General features: G+C 45.6%; 1 protein-coding gene across 1 annotated transcript in view; it reads left to right on the forward strand.

Annotated features, from left to right (window-relative positions):
- LOC138681613 (pecanex-like protein 2) overlaps nt 1-24051 on the forward strand; it is a 1209413-nt gene that overhangs the window by 514691 nt on the left and 670671 nt on the right. The window contains exon 13 of the mRNA XM_069769269.1: nt 17980-18090. Coding sequence (XP_069625370.1) covers nt 17980-18090 — 111 coding nt within the window. The remainder of the gene's footprint in view (nt 1-17979; nt 18091-24051) is intronic.

The following is a 24051-nucleotide window of genomic DNA, read 5'->3' on the forward strand; positions in this document are numbered from 1 at the left end:
TTACTGTACCTTCTATACACATCTAAACTCTCACAATTCTTTGCATTATTCACTATATAACATTAGCAGGCTCTTGGCCTGTCTCCTATAAGGTCAGAGCAGACACCCTGCTGCAACTGGACTAGTGTAGAGAGGAAAACCAAGTTGATGGTCTCTCCTGTGTGTCTGGGCCGGAACCGTCGGGGCTGTTACCAGTGTTGTGGGTCGGATTTAAATAGCAGTTTAAGCGGAAAGACAAGACACTTGGCGGGGACCGAGCTTGTGAATAGTAAGACGGTTAACTCCCTCTTCATGGACCCATGCCTGCTAACTGTGCCTATATCCCCAGCTATAAAGGCACGGATGATTGACCTCGTGGAGACCAAAACATCCAACACCGCGGAGACACCATCACATGTTTCTCAACGCAGTGATCCAGAACACTGCCCCCAAATATGCAAATGCATGTAGAGGAGCTGCGGAGACACCATCACATGTTTCTCAACGCAGGCAGTGAATAGCCAGGCCTTTCCCCGGGAAGGAACAACCAAGGGAAGGGCAGCATCCAATAAAGGAAAACATCCAATAAAGGAAAACCACCTATGCCAAGCATGGTATCCATCCACAGACAGCTGTTTCGGGGTTTTTGCCCCTCATCAGTGTGGAGTAGGAAACTGGCTATCAGGAGCAGTGCCTAGCAGAAAGTCTATAAAGGCACGGATGATTGACCTCGTGGAGACCAAAACATCCAACACCGCGGAGACACCATCACGTGTTTCTCAACGCAGTGATCCAGAACACTGCCCCCAAATATGCAAATGCATGTAGAGGAGCTGCGGAGACACCATCACATGTTTCTCAACGCAGGCAGTGAATAGCTAGGCCTTTCCCCGGGAAGGAACAACCAAGGGAAGGGCAGCATCCAATAAAGGAAAACATCCAATAAAGGAAAGCCACCTATGCCAAGCATGGTATCCATCCACAGACAGCTGTTTCGGGGTTTTTGCCCCTCATCAGTGTGGAGTAGGAAACTGGCTATCAGGAGCAGTACCTAGTAGAAAGTCTATAAAGGCACGGATGATTGACCGCAGTGATCCACGGATGATTGACCCGAAACAGCTGTCTGTGGATGGATACCATGCTTGGCATAGGTGGTTTTCCTTTATTGGATCTTTTCCTTTATTGGATGTTGCCCTTCCCTTGGTTGTTCCTTCCCGGGGAAAGGCCTGGCTATTCACTGCCTGCGTTGAGAAACATGTGATGGTGTCTCCGCAGCTCCTCTACATGCATTTGCATATTTGGGGGCAGTGTTCTGGATCACTGCGTTGAGAAACACGTGATGGTGTCTCCGCGGTGTTGGATGTTTTGGTCTCCACGCGGTCAATCATCCGGGCCTTTATAGACTTTCTACTAGGCACTGCTCCTGATAGCCAGTTTCCTACTCCACACTGATGAGGGGCAAAAACCCCGAAACAGCTGTCTGTGGATGGATACCATGCTTGGCATAGGTGGTTTTCCTTTATTGGATGTTTTCCTTTATTGTATGCTGCCCTTCCCTTGGTTGTTCCTTCCCGGGGAAAGGCCTGGCTATTCACTGCCTGCGTTGAGAAACATGTGATGGTGTCTCCGCAGCTCCTCTACATGCATTTGCATATTTGGGGGCAGTGTTCTGGATCACTGCGTTGAGAAACACGTGATGGTGTCTCCGCGGTGTTGGATGTTTTGGTCTCCACGAGGTCAGTCATCCGTGCCTTTATAGACTTTCTACTAGGCACTGCTCCTGATAGCCAGTTTCCTACTCCACACTGATGAGGGGCAAAAACCCAGAAACAGCTGTCTGTGGATGGATACCATGCTTGGCATAGGTGGTTTTCCTTTATTGGATGTTTTCCTTTATTGGATGCTGCCCTTCCCTTGGTTGTTCCTTCCCGGGGAAAGGCCTGGCTATTCACTGCCTGCTGTTGTGAATTCTGTGGCAGAGCTCCCTCCTGTGGTCACAAGTGGTACTTCGGCTGGTTCTCTCTGTGAGCTTCCGTTGGTGGAGGAAAGTGGTACTGCGGCTTCTGAGTTTCCTTCCTCAGGTGATGTGGTGAAGTCGTTAGGTGCTGCTCTATTTAACTCCACCTAGTGCTTTGATCCTGGCCTCCAGTCAATGTTCTAGTATTGGACCTGTTTCCTCCTGGATCGTTCCTGTGGCCTGCTGCTCTGCATAGCTAAGTTCCTCTTTGCTATTTGTTTGCTGTTTTTTTCTGTCCAGCTTGTCAATTTGTTTTTTTCTGCTTGCTGGAAGCTCTGGGACGCAGAGGGTGTACCTCCGTGCCGTCAGTTCGGTACGGAGGGTCTTTTTGCCCCCTTTGCGTGGTTTTTGTAGGGTTTTGTGTTGACCGCAAAGTTACCTTTCCTATCCTCGCTCTGTTCAGAAAGTTGGGCCTCACTTTGCTAAATCTATTTCATCTCTACGTTTGTCTTTTCATCTTAACTCAGTCATTATATGTGGGGGCTGCCTTTTCCTTTGGGGTATTTCTCTGAGGCAAGGTAGGCTTATTTTCTATCTTCAGGCTAGCTAGTTTCTCAGGCCGTGCCGAGTTGCATAGGGAGCGTTAGGCGCAATCCACGGCTGCCTTTAGTGTGGTTGGAGAGAATTAGGGATTGCGGTCAACAGAGTTCCCACGTCTCAGAGCTCGTTCTTGTTTTTTGGGTTATTGCCAGGTCACTGTATGTGCGCTGACCTCTATGTCCATTGTGGTACTGAATTACCTTTCATAACAGCCTGCGTTGAGAAACATGTGATGGTGTCTCCGCAGCTCCTCTACATGCATTTGCATATTTGGGGGCAGTGTTCTGGATCACTGCGTTGAGAAACACGTGATGGTGTCTCCGCGGTGTTGGATGTTTTGGTCTCCACGAGGTCAATCATCCGTGCCTTTATAGACTTTCTACTAGGCACTGCTCCTGATAGCCAGTTTCCTACTCCACACTGATGAGGGGCAAAAACCCCGAAACAGCTGTCTGTGGATGGATTCCATGCTTGGCATAGGTGGTTTTCCTTTATTGGATGTTTTCCTTTATTGGATGCTGCCCTTCCCTTGGTTGTTCCTTCCCGGAGAAAGGCCTGGCTATTCACTGCCTGCGTTGAGAAACATGTGATGGTGTCTCCGCAGCTCCTCTACATGCATTTGCATATTTGGGGGCAGTGTTCTGGATCACTGCGTTGAGAAACACGTGATGGTGTCTCCGCGGTGTTGGATGTTTTGGTCTCCACGAGGTCAATCATCCGTGCCTTTATAGACTTTCTACTAGGCACTGCTCCTGATAGCCAGTTTCCTACTCCACACTGATGAGGGGCAAAAACCCCGAAACAGCTGTCTGTGGATGGATACCATGCTTGGCATAGGTGGTTTTCCTTTATTTGATGTTTTCCTTTATTGGATGCTGCCCTTCCCTTGGTTGTTCCTTCCCGGGGAAAGGCCTGGCTATTCACTGCCTGCGTTGAGAAACAAGTGATGGTGTCTCCGCAGCTCCTCTACATGTATATCCCCAGCTAGGCAGACTGCCGATGTGTCCTTCCCTCAGCCCAGAGAGTTGTCCTCACCAGGTTGTGACCAGGATATCTTTGCTCCGCTCACCACTGTGGAGGCATCACTTAGTCCCATCCATGAGGATCAGCCCATGCCTGTGGCCGTGTCCGCTGAACTGTGTGCTCCTACTGCGGCCTTGCTCACTGAACTCTCTGCTTCTTCTCCTGTGCCGCCAACCATCACCTCTGCCTCACCGTGTGCATGGATCAGGAGATAGCATACCGAAGAACCTGGAGGATTCGTTGTCGCAATGAGAAAGTGCATCGCTCATCTGCGGCACCGGATCGGAGACATCTCGCACCGCCTGAGGCGCCGCCATGGGATCTTCCAGCCATCTTCCTCCAGCACATAGAGACTTATAAATTAATTCATTATATTCTATTGCATTTGACTTTCTCCCTATCCTCCAATCACATTCCTTACCCCCCTGCTTGTACCATTACTGTTCCTATATATAAAGAACCTGTTAACCCTTGTTCTGCCTCCTGTGTGTCACTACATCCTACGCACCTGCTAGCAACCTTCAAATGGCATAGTCGGCAGGATGCAGTCCAATAGCATACAGGAGGCAGATCAAGAAGTTGAGGGTGGCCCCAGGAGAGGACTACCCAAGGACGGGGGTGTCCTCCTGGGTTCGAGAACATCGACACCGCCTGCAGACCTTACACCGGTTGATACAGACCAGGTTTAAGGAACTAGAACATGCAGAGAGGACCTCATCTGGAGCCATAGAGTTTCGAGTTGGAGACGGTATCTTAGTACAGGAGAAGCGCCCTCGAGACAAGCTGGAAAATCATTGGGAGAAAGACCCGTATCGGGTGAAAAGAAGAATTAGTCCAGAGGGACCTGTTTATGAAGTTCAACCTGAGGGAAGAGACGATGCCCCCACTCGAATTCTTCATCGGAACATGCTCCGACCCTTCTTGTCTATGAACCCTGTTCGAGTAGAAGAGGAGCCCGAGGCTCTTGAAATGGTCCATATGGCGGTAGAAGCAGAGGACAAAGAAGGGGGTGAAGGATTAAGCTCCGATAGGTTAGAACCAGAGGATGTAAGCTCCCCCATGTCTTTTCTTCTTCTGTGCCACCGACCATCACCTCTGCTTCACCGCGTGCATGGATCAGGAGATCGCGTGCCGAAGAACCCGGAGGATTCGTCATCGCAAGGAGAAAGTGCATCGCTCATCTGCGGAACCAGATCAGAGACATCTCGCGCCGCCTGAGGTGCCGCCGTTTGATCTTCCAGCCACCTTCCTCCAGCGCACAGAGACTGATAAGGTAATCCGTTATATTCTATTGCATTTGACTTTCCCCCATCCTCCAATCACATTCCTGACCCCCTGCTTGTACCATTACTGTTCATATACATAAAGAACCTGTTAACGCTTGTTCTGCCTCCTGTGTGTCACTGCATCCTACGCACCTGCAAGCATCCTACACTAGTACATTACTTATCTTGGTAGACTTCATCCCCATCAACAGACCCTCCTCCACATCTGCATCCCAGCTTCTATCACTAGCCACTTCTCTTGGCCTCTCACAGCTCTCCAACGTCTGAGACACAAAAAGACTGTGACACCCTTGGCTTTGTCCAACTCTGTTCAATCTCCTACCTGGATAACTCACCGCTTCCCCACTCTGACCACAACATTCTGTCCTTCACACTCACAAATCCTCGCCCACCCAGTGCACTCCTACGTAGAGCACTTACAGAAATTTACAACAGTAAATTTGGCCATTCACTCATTCACTTACAGACTCCCTCCCTACACTCTTCACTGTCCCCAATCTCCTCTTTTTCATGTCCTGATTTGGCTGTACATCACTACAATGACATTCTCAGAAGCACCCTGGACCAAATATTGCCCCTCGCTCTCAGAACATGGAAACACAGAGTAAAACAGCCCTGGCTCACATCGCAAACTCGATTACTCCAGCGATGCTATAGGAGTGCTGAACGCCTATGGAGGAAAATTCACACACCAGAATACTTCATCCACTACAAATTTATGTTAAGCACCTATAAATCTGCCCTTCACCTCACCAAACAAACCTACTACACTACCCTGATCTCCTTACTATCTAACAACCCCAAAAAACTTATTGACACCTTTCACTCCATCCTCAGTCCGAAAGTGCAGGCCCCTATCACAGACATTTGTGCTGATGACCTGGCTTCCCACTTTATAGAGAAAATAGAGAATATGCATCAGGAAATCCGCTCCCAGCCACCAAGTGTTGTGACTCCCTTCCCTCCCTGCATCTCCCCTGGCTAACTCTAGCTGGGCTTGTCCAGTAAGATACAATGCTACTCTCATCACCCACTGCTCCTTAGGCCACTAACAGATACTTGCAATCCTCTAAAATGTAGTTAAATATTCTTCAGCACCATCTTGTGGAGTAAATTTTGTCATAAGAGGGTCCATCCAAGTTGACACAGTTGCAGGTGGATGATGAGGAGGTGGCAATGTTTGCTCTTTCCGTTTTAGTGTTTGGAACAATTCCCCCAGAGTTTATTCTGACGTCACAACTATTAATTATTAGGGTTGAGCGAAATGGATCGGACAAATTCAAAAGTCGCCGACTTTCGGCAAAGTCGGGTTTCGTGAAACCCGGCCCGATCCTAGTGTGGGATCGGCGATGAGGTTGGCGAATAGCACGCCAAAGTCGCGTTTCGTATGACTTTTTCAGCGCCATTTCTTATCCAATGAAAGAGGACGCAGAGTGTGGGCAGCGTGATGACATAGGTCTCGGTCCCCACCATCTTAGAGAAGGGCATTACAGTGATTGGCTTGCTTTCTGTGGCGTCACAGGGGCTATAAATGGGCGTGCACGCCGACCGCCATCTTACTTCTTAGCATAGGGAGAGGTTGCTGCAGCTTCATCAGAAGAAGGGATATAGTTAGGGAGGGAAGATTAACCCCAAAACTGCTTGTGCTGTAGCGATTTCCACTGCCAACACCACCTTTTCTTTGCAGGGACAGTGGAGTTTTTTTTTTGTGCATCAGCGCTGTAGCTTATTAGGCTGCCCTATAAGGATCCCTGATAGCTGCATTGCTGTTTATATGCCGCTGTGCAAACCAACTGCTTTTTTAAATGCAAAAATCCTGTTGCTCCTTTCTGCACAGTAGGGTTGAGCGAAATGGATCGGCCAATTTCAAAAGTCGCCGACTTTTGGCAAAGTCGGGATTCGTGAAACCCGACCCGATCCCACTGTGGGATCGGGTCGGCGGTCGGCGATCTTCGCTCCAAAGTCGGGTTTCGTTATATATATATATATATATATATATATATATATACAGTGGGGCAAAAAAGTATTTAGTCAGTCAGCAATAGTGCAAGTTCCACCACTTAAAAAGATGAGAGGCGTCTGTAATTTACATCATAGGTAGACCTCAACTATGGGAGACAAACTGAGAAAAATAAATCCAGAAAATCACATTGTCTGTTTTTTTAACAATTTATTTGCATATTATGGTGGAAAATAAGTATTTGGTCAGAAACAAAATTTCATCTCAATACTTTGTAATATATCCTTTGTTGGCAATGACAGAGGTCAAACGTTTTCTGTAAGTCTTCACAAGGTTGCCACACACTGTTGTTGGTATGTTGGCCCATTCCTCCATGCAGATCTCCTCTAGAGCAGTGATATTTTTGGCTTTTCACTTGGCAACACGGACTTTCAACTCCCTCCAAAGGTTTTCTATAGGGTTGAGATCTGGAGACTGGCTAGGCCACTCCAGGACCTTGAAATGCTTCTTACGAAGCCACTCCTTCGTTGCCCTGGCGGTGTGCTTTCGATCATTGTCATGTTGAAAGACCCAGCCACGTTTCATCTTCAATGCCCTTGCTGATGGAAGGAGGTTTTCACTCAAAATCTCACGATACATGGCCCCATTCATTCTTTCATGTACCCAGATCAGTCGTCCTGGCCCCTTTGCAGAGAAACAGCCCCAAAGCATGATGTTTCCACCACCATGCTTTACAGTAGGTATGGTGTTTGATGGTTGCAACTCAGAAAAGCCGGTAATTCAATTGCCAGCTTTTCATTTCTCCTTCCTAAACCCGACATGATATGAGACATGGTTTACATACAGTAAACCATGTCATATCCCCATTTTTTTGCATATTCCACACTACTAATGTTAGTAGTGTATATGTGCAAAATTTGGGCGCTGTAGGTATTAAATGTAAGGGTTAAATCGCTGAAAAAATTGGCGTGGGCTCCCGTGCAATTTTCTCCACCAGAGTGGTAAAGCCAGTGACTGAGGGCAGATATTAATAGCCTGGAGAGGGTCCATGGTTATTGCCCCCCCTGGCTAAAAACATCTGCCCCCAGCCACCCCAGAAAAGGCACATCTGGAAGATGCGCCTATTCTGGCACTTGGCCACTCTCTTCCCATTCCCGTGTAGCTGTGGGATATGGGGTAATGAAGGGTTAATGTCACCTTGCTATTGTAAGGTGACATTAAGCTAGATTAATAATGGAGAGGCGTCAATTATGACGCCTATCCATTATTAATCCAATTGTATGAAATGGTTAAAAAACACACACACACACATAATTACAAAGTCTTTTAATGAAATAAAGACACAGGTTGTTGTAATATTTTATTAGACTCTTAATCCACCTGAAGACCCTCACTCTGTAACAAAGGAAAAATAAAAAAACAACAATATCCCATACCTTCCGATGATCTGTCATGTCGCCCGTACACTCCAGCCGTATGAAGAACCATCAGCGATCGCTGAATCTTCCCCAGCACCGCCTGATAATCGACGTTACAACAAGGTGGAACTCCACACTGCAGTTGGATGGCAGACATGGCGTTGTCTGGTGTGCAGTGGTCAAAGCTAAAAAACCTCTGTCAAGTCCTTCAGTGTTTTGAGGAATGCACATGGCTGGTAAGTGCAAATGACGCCATCATAAGCATGAGCATCCCACTAATGCATCTGCTGATGCAAAGTTTGACGCACATCAAGGAGCAGGCGTCTGCAGCCGAGGAGGAGGGAAGCCTTGATGACAGTCAGCCATTGTCTGGTCAGGGAACTCTCCTGGACGAGGTGGCGGACAAAGAGGAGGAGGAGGATGATGGGGTGAATATTTATGGGAAGAGGATGCTTCTCGGGGCAATACAAACTGGTGGCATTGCAAGGTCAGGTACAGGGTTTTTACGGGACACAAGTGATGTTGATTTGCAAGAAAGTGCTCCTCAACCCACCACAAGCAGTGAATTGACACCTGGAACATTGGCCCACATGGCTGAGTATGCCATGCGTATCCTAAATAGGGACCCCCGCATTATCAAAATGATGACCAATGACGATTACTGGTTGGCCTGCCTTCCACGATATAAAGGAAAATTACAAAATATCATGCCACATGAGAACCTTGAGCAAATATTGGCTACCAAACAAACAACTCTTGTAGACCGTTTGGTTCAGGCATTCCCAGCACACAGCGGCGGTGATGGTTCTCACACGAGCTGTAGGGGGCAACATGGCAGAGGTGTTAGAGGTGCACAAATCCGAAGTGGCATTGGACAGAGGGGTTTTATGACCAGGTTGTGGAGTGATTTTGCAATGACCGCAGACACGACAGGTACTGCTGCATCGATTCAAAGTGACAGGAGACAGCATTTGTCCAGTATGGTTATGAACTATTTTTCCTCCCTTATCGATGTTCTCCCTCACAGGTCATTCCCCTTTGATTACTGGGCATCTAAAATAGACACCTGACCAGAATTGGCAGAATATGCATTACAAGAGCTCGCTTGCCCAACTGCTAGTGTGCTATCAGGAAGAGTCTTCAGTGCTGCTAGTTCAATACTGACCGAAAAAAGGACAAGTCTGGCTACCCGAAATATTGACAATCTAATCTTCATTAAAATGAACCAATCATGGATTTCAAATTATTTTTCCCCACCTTCCCCTGCTGACACGTAGCTTGCTTGAAAAATGTCTTGCTTTTGGCCTCCTCTTACTGACTGCTCCAATTCCTCCATTTGCAGCAGCTGAATGTCCACCATAGGCCATTTTTATACCTCCCTACATGGGCTGACTCCCCCCACAGGGCCGTGGTCACCACTTGGCGCAAGCACCCGTGTGAGTGCCATTTGCCTGGACAGGTGGGTGTGCCCACTCTTGGGCGACGGCACTGGAACGGTGTCCCTCATAGTACAATGAAGTGTCTCTGACGGTGGTGGTGCACAACCAACGTCAGACACACCGTCGTAATATGAGGGGCCCTGTGCCAGTACCGATGCCCACGAGAGAGTGTTCCCCCCAGCTCAAACAGTGCTCTACCACTTGCAAAACTTACCTCTCCCTGCTCCACCACTGTGTAGTCTGTGCTGTTAAATTCTTCAATGGCACTGCCAATAGAAATTTGTTGAAATGATAGATGATATACAGGGGCCCTGGCCTCCATTTAGACCAGTTAATACTTTGCGCCAACTACCACTTTCTGCTACTCAGCAGAGGAGCCCACCCCTGTACCTAGCTATGCCACCTGTTTATTTATGAACAATTTTTTGGCAGACATTTAGCCCACTTTATTATTTTGGCCTACTAACTGTGTCAGCCACTTATTACAGTTGTCCTCCACTGAATAAAGTAATGCTGCCTGTTTAGTCATGTTACCAATTTTGAACTGCATTTAGCCTACTTACTTTTTTGGGCCTACTAACTGGGTCAGCCTCTCATTACAGTTGTCCTCCGCTGAACAAAGCAATGCCGCCTGTGTACTCCTGTTACCAATTTTGAACTGCATTTAGCCTACTTTTTTATTTTGGGCCTACTAAGTCTCTCTGTGCCACTCATTACAATTATCCTCCTCCACTGAACAAAGCTATGCCGCCTGTGTACTCCTGTCACCAATTTTGAACTGCATTTAGCCTACTTTTTTATTTTGGGCCTACTAAGTCTGTCTGCGCCACTCAATACAGTTGTTCTCCAGTGAACAAAGTAATGCCGCCTGTGTACTCCTGTTACCAATTTTGAACTGCATTTAGCCTACTTTTTTATTTTGGGCCTACTAAGTCTCTTACAGTTGTGTTATGAACTGGTGGTTTAGGAGCAACATGGGACGAGCTCTGAAGGAGGTGGTACCTGTACTGACCGCAGTCCCTAAGCTCAACACAACACTAGAAGTAGCCGTGGGATGCTCCCTAGGCACCTCGTCACAGCCTGAGAACTAACTACCCCTAAAGATAGAAACAGGAAAACTATCTTGCCTCAGAGAAAATCCCCAAAGGATAGATAGCCCCCCACAAGTAATGACTGTGAGTGGAGAGGGAAAAGACATACGTAGAATGAAACCAGGATGTAGCACAGGAGGCCAGTCTAGCTAGCTAGATAGGACAGGATAGAATACTGTGCGGTCAGTATTAAAAACTACAAAAATCCACACAGAGTTTACAAAAATCTCCGCACCTGACTAAAGGTGTGGAGGGGTAAATCTGCTTCCCAGAGCTTCCAGCTTAACTGAAATAATCCATAACTGACAAGCTGGACAAAACATAGAAAGCACAGAACGAATAAGTCCACAACCTGTGGACAGAAAAGAGCAAGCAAGGACTTAACTTTGCTGAACTGGTCAGGATATCAGGGAAATCCAAGAGAGATGTGAATCCAACCAGGAACCATTGACAAGTGGCACTGGCTGAAGAAAGAGCCAGGCATAAATAGCCGAGCAGAAAGACAATCAGTGGAAGCAGCTGCAGACTGCTAAATCCAAGGAGCAGCCATTCCACTTAAAACCACCGAAGGGAGCCCAAGAGCAGAACTCACAAAAATGCCACTTACAACCACCGGAGGGAGCCCAAGAGCGAAATTCACAACACAGTTGTCCTCCTCCACTGAGCAAAGCAATGCCTCCTGTGTACTCCTGTTACCAATTTTGAACTGCATTAAGCCTACTTTATTATTTGGACCTATATCTGTGCTTCCTCCTCATCCTTCCCATTGCCCAGCCACTGCTTGATGAGTCTGCTGGTACATTGAGCCAGACCACTACATTCCCCTTGCACTCTACACAGCCAGAATCTGACCCTGCTGAAAGTCAGGTTCCCTTTCCCGCATACTATACCACCTTACACGGGGATCAAGAGGAAGGTGCAGATGAAAGTGCAGGTTCCTTCATCAGGTGGCGGGGCATACTCGTTGGCACTGGCACATTGCCCTTCATAGTACGCAAAAGTGTCTCTGGCAGTGGGAGGCGCCACCCACCATCAAACACACCGCCGTACTATGAGGGGCCCTGTGCCAGTGCCAACTAGTGGGCCCCCCCCCTGCTTGCTCAGGATGACAGCACTTGCAAAGTTGAAATACTTACCTCTCCCTGCTCCACCACCATAACTATTATTATAAAGTAAATTAAGATTGACCAGCTTCAGTAATACGAATTGATGTTTTTGGCATTAAAATGGGCACTGTAGGTGTTTTCCTGTCCTCCACTCACTGCCGACTTTGATTCCCCATTGACTTGCATTGGGTTTCGTGTTTTGGTTGGCCACCGACTTTTCGCAATAATCGGCCGATTTCACCCGACCCGACTTTTGAGAAACTCGGGTTTCGCGAAACCCGACTCGATCCTAAAAAAGTAAGTCGCTCAACTCTAGTAGTATACGGTTTATTATTTTACGTTTTTTGCAGGCGCTGAAGTATTGTAAGTATTGTTAAATGAAGAATATTAAAATACTTTTTTCCTAAGGTGTGTGTGTTTTATTAACCCTTTATTACTATTGGATTAATAACGGATAGGCGTCTTATTGACACCTCTCTGTTATTAACCCGGCTTAATGTCACCTTACAATAGCAAGATGACATTAACCCCTTATTACCCCATATCACACCGCTACACGGGAGTGGGAAGAGAGGGGCTAAGTGCCGGAATTGACACATCATACAGATGCGCCATTTCTGGGGCGGCTGCGGACTGATATTTGTAGCCGGGGGGGGCCAATATCCATGGCCCCTCTCTAGGCTATGAATATCAGCCTGCAGCTGTCTGCGTAGCCTTTCTGGCTATAAAATATAGGGGGACCCCACAACATTTTTTGGGGGCTCCCCCTATTTTAATTGCCAGTAAAGGCTACGCAGACAGCTGTGGGCTGATATTCATAGCAGGCTACAAATATTGGCCTCCGGCCGTCAGCTTTCCCCCTCTGGCACAGAAAATTGCACGGGAGCCCACGCCATTTTTTTCAGTTTTTTTTTTTAATTCAACGTTCATTAAGGCCTCTTTCACACTTGCGCGGGACAGGTCTGTCGTTATGCGTCGGGCCGACGTACCGACGCACGTTGTGAAATTTGTGCAGGACGTGGGCAGCGGATGCGGTTTTTCAATGCATCCGCTGCCCATTCTGAAGTACGGGGAGGAGGTGGCGGAGTTTCGGCCACGCATGCGCCGTAGAAAATGGCGGACGCGACGGACAAAAAAACCTTCACTTGAACGTTTTTTGTGCCGACGGTCCACCAAAACACGACAGATCCTATGCACGACGGATGCAACGTGTGGCCATCCATCGCGATCCGTCGCTAATACAAGTCTATGGGTAAAAAACGCATCCTGCGAGCACATTTGCAGGATCTTTTTTTTCCCAAAATGATGGATTGCGATGGATTGTTAAAAACGCAAGTGTGAAAGTAGCCTTAGAAACATCGGCCTTTCTATTATATATCTATGGATATATCTATCCATAGATATATTTATAGATAGATATATCTATAGATACATAGATGTATCTATCCATATATCTGGCTGCTTTCACACATCAGGTTTTTGCCTTCAGGCACAATCCAGGGGAGTTTTGAAAAAAACGTATCCTTTTTTCCGCCGGATCCATTTATTTCCGCCAGATCCGTTTTTTCCACCGGATCAGTTTTTTTCTGCCGGATCCGTTTTTTTCTTCCGGATCCGATATTTCCGCCGGATCTGTTTTTTCTGCCGGATCCGTTTTCTTCCGCCTGATCTGTTTTTTTTCACCGGATCCATTTTTTTTCCACCTGATCCGTTTTTTTCTGCCAGATCCGTTTTTTCTGCCGGATCCGTTTTTCCCCCGGATCCGTTTTTTTCTGTCTGATCCGTTTTTTTCCATTGGATTTGATTTTTTTCAGCTGGATCCGTTTTTTCCTCCGGATCAGTTTTTTTTCTGCCGAATCTGTTTTTTTCTTCCGGATCCGTTTTTTTCTGCAGGATCCGTTTTTCTCTGCCAGATTTGTTTTTTTCAAAACTCGCCGGATTGTGCCTGACGGCAAAAACCTGATGTGTGAAAGCAGCCAGATATATGGATAGATACATCTATGTATCTATAGATATATCGATCTATATATATCTATAGATAGATATATCCATAGATATATAATAGAAAGGCCGATGTTTCTAAGGCTACTTTCACACTTGCTTTTTTAGCAATCCATCGCAATCCGTCGTTTTGGGAAAAAACGGATCCTGCAAATGTGTTCGCAGGATGCGTTTTTTACCCATAAACTTGCATTAGCGACAGATCGCGATGGATGGCCACACAACGCATCCGTCGTACAACGGATGTCATGTTTTGGCCGACCATTGGCACAAAAAACGTTCAAGTGAAGGTTTTTTTGTCCGTGGCATCTGCCATTTTCTACCGCACATGCGTGGCTGAAACTCCGCTCCCTTCTCCCCGGACTTCAAAATGGGCAGCGGATGTATTGAAAAACTGCATCAGCTACCCACGTTGTGCACAAATTTCACAACGTGCGTCGGTACATCGGCCCGACGCATAGCAACGGACCCATACCGACGCAAGTGTTAAAGAGGCCTTAATGAGCGTTGAATTAAAAAAAAAAAAAAACAGAAAAAAAAACGGAGTGGGCTCCCACGCAATTTTTTGCACCAGAGGGGGAAAGCCGACGGCCGGGGGCCAATATTTTTAGCCTGCTATGAATATCAGCCCGCAGCTGTCTGCGTAGCCTTTACTGGCTATTAAAATAGGGGGACCCCCCAAAAAATGACGTGGGGTCCCCTATATTTTATAGCCAGAAAGGCTATGCAGACAGCTGCGGGCTGATATTCATAGCCTAGAGAGGGGCCATGGAAATTGTTCCCCCCCCGGCTACAAGTACCAGTCTGCAGCCGCACCAGAAATGGCGCATCTGTCAGATGCGCCAATTCCGGCAATTAGCTCCTCTTCCCACTCTGGTGTAGTGGTGGGATATGGGGTAATAAGGGGTTAATGTCACCTTGCTATTGTACGGTGACATTAAGCCGGGTTAATAACGGAGAGGCGTCAATAAGACTCCTATCCATTATTAATCCAATAGTAATAAAGGGTTAATAAAACATGCACACATTAGGAAAAAAGTATTGTAATATTCTTCATTTAACCATACTTACCATACTTCAGCGCCTGCAAAAACGTAAAATAATAAACCGTATACTACCTGTCCGCCGTAGTCCAATTAATAACGCGTGTCCCACGACGATCTCCCCTATAGAACAGTGACATCGGGTGATGTCACTGCTCTATAAGACCCTCAGTGACACACTGACAGGAGACAATGGCTCCTGCAGTGCATCACTGAGAGGTTACCTTAGGACAAAGTCTCACTTTATGGCAATTGCTGCGTGGGAAAATTTCTTACACAGCAATGCCAAAAGTGAGACTAGGGACTATTTTTTTTACAGCAGTGGAGGAATACAGTGCGGAAGGATACCTTCCTCCCACCATTGTGTTCCTGGAGCCCCTGGGGAACGGTCGCATCAGCAGATGCTGCTGTTCTCCACGGGAGATCGTCGTGGGACACTCGTGGATTTCTGCGGACAGGGAGTATATTGGTTGTTTGTTATTTTCATATTTTTTTACAGATGACACTGGCTTCGGGAACAAAGTGACAAGTAATGGTGAGTATGAACTCTATGTTTAATGTACTGTATGTCTGTATGTATGTATTGTATGTAATGTATGAATGTAATGTATGTAGTATGTATGTAAGTATGTAGTATGTATGTATGTAGTATGTATGTATGTTTTTTCATTCAACACATTAGCCGGATGATGGGACTACTACTGTCCCATCATTGGCTAATGTGTCAATCACTGTCACTGTAGTAGGCATCGTCCGATGGGTCTTGTAGTCCCATCGGATGCCTGCACACACGCACAGAGCCCCGACACGCCACACAGAGCCCCGGCACGCCGCACACCCCTCGGCAGGCCACACAGAGCCCCGGCACACCGTACAGAGCCCTGGCAGGCCCGCACAGACCCCCAGCAGGCCCGCACAGACCCCCGAGAGGCCCGTACAGATCCCCGGCAGGCCCGCACAGACCCCGCCCGCACACACAGACACGCACAGTGTCCGCCCACGCACCACCCACACTCTTTCCCCCTCAGGAACAGGATGTAGAAGGACAGAAAGGGCTTATTTACATTCCGATATTTGTGTCCCATTGACTTGCATTGGTATCGGGTATCGGTATCGGCGATATCTGATATTTTTTGGATATCGGCCGATCCAATCCGATACCGATACTTCTGGATATCGGAAGGTATCGCTCAACACTAGTCCCCATGTGATAAGTGGGCCTGTGTAACTTCAAATGCCAGGGCTGAATTTTTAGCCCAATCCAGCCCTGTCCAAGGCATTGCACTATTTAACGCTTTTCAGCAGCAGAGAGATCCTTTTTATTTCCCATATTGCTTGAAACCTGTGGCCTGCTTAATAATGTGGAACATCATTTTTAAGTAGTTTTCCTTTAATTAGAATCACCTGGAAAACTAATTATCACATGTGTTTAAGATTGATTTCAGTGATCCATTGAGCCCTGAGACACAATACCATCTACGAGTTTATTTGAAAAACAAAACAATTAAATCTTTATGACATTTAAATCCAATTTGCATAATAATTTGGAACACAGTGTAGTTTGTTATTCCTGAAACGGAGATCGGGAATGAGAACCCTTAACGATTTTAATGCTCACTTAGTATTAAGAAGAATTAAGAATATTGACTAGCTACTACTGCTGATAATTTTTACGATAGGGTTTATTGTGCTATGTATTCTTATCCGTAGCAGCTAATCAAAACCATAAAGGTTACTGCTTTTTCCAATGTTTAAAAATAGCAGTAAATCACTCTTCACCGTTATGCAGCTGTTGGCCAATAGCTCACCTTAAAAAGTCAGTATGATGCCCCCACACAGTATGATGCCTTCAGTTGCCCCCTACAGACTGATGCTCCTTCAGCACCGCACACACAGTATGAAGTCCCCATAATCATCCACACACAGTGTGAACCACCACAGCTCCCAAACACAGTGTGATTTCCCTACATCTTCCTAGACACTGTGTAATGGCCTCCACAGCATTTCATATACACAGTTTGCCCAAATCCCTCCCCCACACCGTATGATGGCCCACACAGCCCTACATAGTATGATGGCCTGCACACAAAGTATGACGCCTCCACAGCTCCCTATACACTGTATGATATCCCATAATTTCCCCCAAATATTTAGAATTCAAAACAAAGTACTAAAAACTACTCACATAGACATATTATCCTGAAGCACTGCTCCAATCTATGCAATGGGAAGACTGAGGCTCTGCACTGTAGGAGCAATCTATTAACATTATTGCTCCTGGTGTACTGAATCTCAGACACACAGGCTGAATGGTGGAAGACGTATCTCCCTCTTTCACCATAGTATTTAACAATATATGCATCCTTAGTATGCAGATACTGGTGTAATCAAGACACGTGATGGGGGTTCATACTTTGCTCAGGTCTGCTGTATAGTGAAATGAAGGGCCAATGGTATACCCATTGGTAGTTACGAACCATGGCATATCAAAATCACTAGGTAGGTATTAACAACTGCATTTTGTTAACACAGCCCATACTATTTTGATTCATAGGCTCTACCTAATAAATGACAAAAACTACCGCTAATGTCTTAGTGAGAGATATCAGAAAAATGTTTGCATTTTTTGTGGGGTCCATGTGTCCAAGCTGTGATTATCATTATTTTTATCACTTTTATTGAGATGTGGAGTGCTTTTTGAAGGATGTTTAGTGAAATATATGTTGACATCATTTGTAAAGGTCACAGAGAGCTTGATCTTTTGAAAAATCACCTGTGGTGATAATATAATTATAAAACATGTCCCAATTTTAATTCAGTGTCCCCCTAAATAGCCTCAAATTTTTATTTTGTCACAAATGACAGCTCAGATATTTACTATAGTAGACCTTCATTCTTTTCTCTTTCATTAGTTTTGTACCAACACATAAGTAAAGTATTCACAAATTACTACCTTTGTGTCAACTGACTACTCATGTTCTGGACTCTGTCCAAATGCAGATAAAATATGTAGATAAAAGATTTATTGAAGACCAAAAACACTGTTATTTACTTTGTATTATTGTTTGATTTTCAGTGTTCGTGAGTTGTTTTCCCATCATATCACTTTTGGGCCTTTTTCCCCAAGTGAATACATTTTGTGTGTATTTCCTGGAGCAGATTGACATCCTCTTGTTTGGTGGTACTGGTAAGTTTATCATACAATACAGTATATATACATTAATGTTTTAGTACCTATTTATAACTTGTATAATGACAGATTGACTGACTGTATGAATTAAATTCTGTGCACAACTCTAGTATACAAGCATATACTGGAGTGCCAGACCTGGCATGTCACTCCCCACAAGGAGAAACCTTACCCCTTAGATCCCGATCTTATCGCCTCCCCCAGCCAAATCATATTTCATACATTGCAATGACGAGGGACAAAACCCTGAAACACTGTGTCTACAAATTGAGATTTTGATCTTGGATTCTATTCTTAAGGCCCCGTCACACATAGCGACGCTTGAGCGATTCCGACAACGATACGACCTGTCAGGGATCGCTCAAGCGTCGCTATGTGGTCGCTGGTGAGATGTCACACAGTGCGATCTCCCCAACGACGCAGCAGCGATGCGGCGAACTGTAGCGACCTGTAGCGACCTGTAGAACGATGCTATTTCATGATGATTCAATGGGACGTCCTGTCAGCGAGGTCGTTGGTAAGGTGTCAAACACAGCGATGTGTGCTACCCAGCGGGACCTCAACGATCAAAAAATGGCCCAGGCCATTCCGACACGACCAGCGATCTCACAGCAGGGGCCTGATCGCTGCTACGTGTCACACATAGCGAGATCGCTACTGAGATCGCTGTTGCGTCACAAAACTTGTGACTCAGCAGCGATCTCGCTAGCGATCTCGCTGTGTGTGACGGGGGCTTTAGTTATATTGCAAGGCTCGTTAAAGAGTCAATATTGACTTGTAGGATTGGTACGTCCAATAGGTAGCACTAGAGTTTAAGTTCTCTTCCTCTCTGAAGAGGCAGTTTGCATATTTAATTTCCAAGAGGAGCATTCAAGGCGTTTAAGTCTCCTCCTACTGGTGTGCCAGGCCTGGCATGTCACTCTCCAGAAAACGTACCCCTTAACTACAGATATGCATTCTTTGAATCTTTGTTCAAACACTGGCGAAAGGAGTTACATTGGGGCACAGCTCCATGTATTTTGTAGTTACTGTGCGGTTTCCCCAGATATAATTATTACCGTATATACTGGAGTATAAACCGAGATTTTCAGCCCATTTTTTTTTGTTGAAAGTCCCCCTCTCGGCTTGTACTCGAGTCATACCCAGGGGTAGGTAGGGGAGGGGGAGCGGGGGCTATCTAATTATACTCACCTACTCCTGGCGCGGTCTCTGCAGGTCCCTGCTTCCCCGGCTTCTTTCTGTACTGAGCGGTCACATGGTACCGCTCATTACAGTAATGAATATGCGGCTCCACCCCTATGGGAGGTGGAGCCGCATATTCATTACTGTAATGAGTGGTAACGGTGACCGCTCAATACAGGAAGAAGCAGCGGCGCCGGGGAACAAGGGACTGCACCGCTCCAGGAGCAGGTGAGTATAATGGGGAGGGGGAACGCAGCACTGCGTGTTATTCGCCTGCTCCTCATTCTGGCACTGCTCTGTCTTCAGCGTCTTCTGCAGTGATGCTCAGGTCAGAGGGTGCGATGACGTGGTTAGTGCGCGCCCTCTACCTGAATGTCAGTGCAGAAGACGCAGAAGATGGAGAGGTGCCTGGAACCAGGAGAGGTGAATATTGAAAGTGCTGGGGGCCTGAGCGACGAGAGGTGAGTATGTGATTTTTTTTTATCGCAGCAACAGCAAATGGGGCAAGTGTCTGTATCAAACATCTTATGGGGCCATAATCAACGTTTGTGCAGCACTATATGGCGCAAATATCTTTATGGAGCATCTTATGGGGCCATAATTAACATTTGTGGAGCATTATATGGGGCAAGTGTCTATATGGAGTATCTTATGGGGCCATAATTAACGTTTGTGGAGCATTATCTGGGGCAAGTGTCTATATGGAGCATCTTATGGGGCCATAATTAACGTTTGTGGAGCATTATATGGGGCAAGTGTCTGTATGAAGCATCTTATGGGGCCATAATCAAGGTTTGTGCAGCACTATATGGGGCAAGTGTCTGTATGGAGCATCTTATGGGGCCCATCATAAACTCTATGGAGCATCTTATGGGGCCATAATCAACATTTGTGCAGCATTATATTGGGCAAATGTGTCTATGGAGCATCTTATGGGGCCATTATTAACCTTTATGCAGGATTATATGGGGCACATTTTAATATGGAGCATCTTATGGGGCCATTATAAACTTTATGGAGCATTGTATGGGGCTCCTGATTCAATATGGATATTCAAAAGCACTTAACCTACTGATGGCTCAATTAATTTTACTTTTATTGGTATCTATTTTTACTTTTGACATTTACCGGTAGCTGCTGCATTTTCCGCCCTAGGCTTATACTCGAGTCATTAAGTTTTCCCAGTTTTTTGTGGCAAAATTAGGGGGGTCGGCTTATACTAAACTATATATGGTACTTAGCTGTTCGGTTTACATATCTTAGAAAATATGTTCTGCATTTGTTTACCTGCTAAATGTATTCCCTTGCTACATTGTCATATGCTGGTCAGTATTGGTTTACCGTTTGCTCTTGTTCATGTTTCAATTAAGTTGGTTCAAGCTTTGCAGTTCAGTAGATGGGTCGCTTGCTCTTGGCAGCCATTTCATAGACAGAGTTGCTGTGAGACAGGGACCAATGGCTTTTGAAGTTTTTAATATCCAGCAGCAACCAATGTCAGCAGCTTCAGAGAAAGTTACAGTATTGTACCGACAATTATTACTTCTGTATCTGGGTTTAACTCCTTAGTGACGGAGCCAATTTGCAGCTTAATGACCAGGCCAATTTTTACAATTCTGACCACTGTCAATTTATGAGGTTATAACTCTGGATTGCTTTAACGGATTTAGGTGATTCTGAGAATGTTTTTTCATGACATGTTGTACTTCATGGTAGTGGTAACATTTCTTCTATATTGCTTGCGTTTATTTATGAAAAAAATGGAAATATGGTAAAAAATGTTGAAATTTTGCAATTTTCAAACTTTGAATTTTTCCGCCCTTAAATCAGAGAGATATGTCACACAAAATAGTTAATAAATAAGATCTCTCACATGTCTACTTTATATCAGCACAATTTTGAAAACAATTTTTGTTTTGTTAGGAAATTATAAGGGTTAAAATTTGACCAGCGATTTCTCATTTTTACAACAAAATTTACAAACCATTTTTTTATGTACCATCTCACTTTCAAAGTCACTTTCAGAGGTGTGCAAGACAGAAAATGCCCAAAAGTGACACCATTCTAAAAACTAAACACCTCAAGGTGCTCAAAACCACTTTCAAGAAGTTTATTAACCATTTTCGTGCTTCACAGGAACTGAAGCAATGTGGAAGGAAAAAATTAACATTTAACTCTTTTTTTACGAACATTTTACTTCAGAACCATTTTTTTTATTTTCACAAGTGTACAGTACAAAGAGAAAATGAACCACAAAATTTGTTGAGCAATTTCTCCTGAATACGCCGATACCCCATATGTGGGGGTAAACCACTGTTTGGGTGCACAGCAGAGCTTGGAAGAGAAGGAGTGCTGTTTGACATTTTCAATACAGAATTTGCTGGAATTGAGATTGAACGCCATGTCGCTTTTGGGGAGCCCATGATGTGCCTAAAGAATGGAAACCCCCCGCAAGTGACACCATTTTGGAAATTAAACCCCTAAAGGAACTTATCTAGATGTGTGGTGAGCACTTTGAACCCCCAAGTGCTTCACAGAAGTTTATATTGTAGAGCCGTGAAAAGAAAAAATCGTATTTTTTCCATAAAAATGATCTTTTCGCCCTCAAATTTTTATTTTCACAAGGGTAACAGGAGACATTTGACCACCAAAATGTTGTGCAATTTGTCCTGAGTATGCCGATACCACAAATGTGGGGGAAACCACTGTTTGGATGCACGGCGGAGTCATGTTGCGCTTGCAGAGCCCCTGATGTGCCTAAACATAAGTGACCTCAATTTGGAAAATAGATCCCCCAAGGAACTTATCTAGATGTGTGGTGAGCACTTTCAATGCCCAGGTGCTTCACAGAAGATTATAATGTAGAGCACTGAAAATAAAAAATAATTTTTTCCACAAAAAAGAAGGGAGGGAGCACCATTTGACTTTTTGAACGCAAAATTGGCTGTAATCAATGGTGGCGCCATGTCGCGTTTGGAGACCCCCTAATGTACCTAAACAGTGGAAACCCCCAATCCTAACTCCAACCCTAACCCCAACACACCCCTATCCCTAATCCCAACCCTATCCATAATCCTAATCACAACCCTAACCCCCAACACACCCCTAACCCTAATCCCAACTCTAACTATAACCCTAATTCCAAACCTAACCCTAATCCCAAACCTAACCCCAATCCCAAACCTAACTATAATCCCAGCCCTAACCCTAATCTCAACCCTAACCCTAATCCAAACCCTAATCCCAACCCTAACCCTATCTTTAGACCATCTCACTTTAGCCCAACTCTAACCCAAATTGGAAAATGGAAATACATTTTCTTTATTTTATTATTTTTTCTAACTAAGGAGGTGATAAAGGAAGCGTTTAATTACTAGTTTTTTATTTTGATCACTGTGATAGGGTCTATCACAGTGACAAAAATGAACTGATAGGAAAAATCTCGCACTGCGCATGTGCCCGCCATTTTCTTCCTGGAAACAAATGGCGGCGCCCATGGGGGGAAGCAGGAGAGCCGAGGAGCACCGGGAGACACTGGAAAGGATCGGGGGGCAATCCGGGACCCTATTTCTCTACTCTCTGATGTGCGGGTGCCGGCCGGCAGATCTAGATGGGCACACTACTCATGTGCCTGCCCTTTGCTTCCCAGAAGAAGATGGTAGCGCCTATGGGGGGAACCACGAGAGGCACCGGGAGGTATCAGGGGGGATCAGGGACACCATTTCTCTGTCCTCTGATGTGCGATCACATCAGAGGGCAGAGAAATTAAATGACACAGCTGACTTTTTTTTTTTGCGGTCGCCGGTAAACAGTTAATACTGGCGATCGCAACCCGGGGTCAGTAAAAACCGACCCAAATCATATTCTCTGGTGTCTCTTCTGCAACCGGCAGCCAAGACCCCGGAGAAAATCTGACTCTGGGGGCGCTATACACTTTTTCTACTGCGCCGTTAATTAACGGCACTGTGGTTTAAGTACTCTTAACTACCAACATTAAAAGGCATATCGGCGTTCGTTAAGGGGTTAAATAAACCAAGTCTTGAACTGCACACACGCTGTGGTTCTATATTCGAGTCTATGGATACTGAGTCTGCGCTGGTCCTGTCTGCTCCTCATCTTGGATATGGAGGCAGGCAAACAAATCACAGCCATTTATCTATCAGTTACACCTGTATTCTCCTTATGTGGAGACAGAACAGTCAGAAATTATCTTAGAGTCCAGTCTGCCTTATACCTGCATACCAGAGCGCAGCTGAATGTCACACAGGAATCTCTAGCAACCGGCAAGAGAGAGCACATCTGCAATAATCTACACAGGCTTAGAAGCCTTCTGCAATCTTCACCAAGCCGTTTTTCATATTCAGATTAACCCTTTGCTTGCACAATTACAGATCAGTTTACGTATGCACAGTTTCACACCAGATTACACATTTAAGAGACTCCCTGTGTATTTTAGGTCAGACTGTTATAACAATTTTCCACGTAGCAATGGCCACCCAGGCTGGAAACCATGCAATGGACTCAAATGTTTGGGGAATCTTATTGGAGTGACCAATAGGAGCTGTGCAGTAATTTTCACACCCAAAAATCAAAATGGCAGAAAAATGTCCTGTTCAATCTACTGGTGCTGAAATACAGCAAGAGCAGCCTGATTCTGAACATTATGAAGAGCAGGAAGCAGAACCCACACTTCCAGCAGCAAAATCGCACAATCAATGCGCTCTCTCCAACCTACGCTTAATGTAATTGAAACCATACCACAAAAGATGAGCTCGGCGA

This window comes from Ranitomeya imitator, chromosome 5 (genome assembly GCF_032444005.1).
Source record: "Ranitomeya imitator isolate aRanImi1 chromosome 5, aRanImi1.pri, whole genome shotgun sequence".
NCBI lineage: Eukaryota > Metazoa > Chordata > Amphibia > Anura > Dendrobatidae > Ranitomeya > Ranitomeya imitator.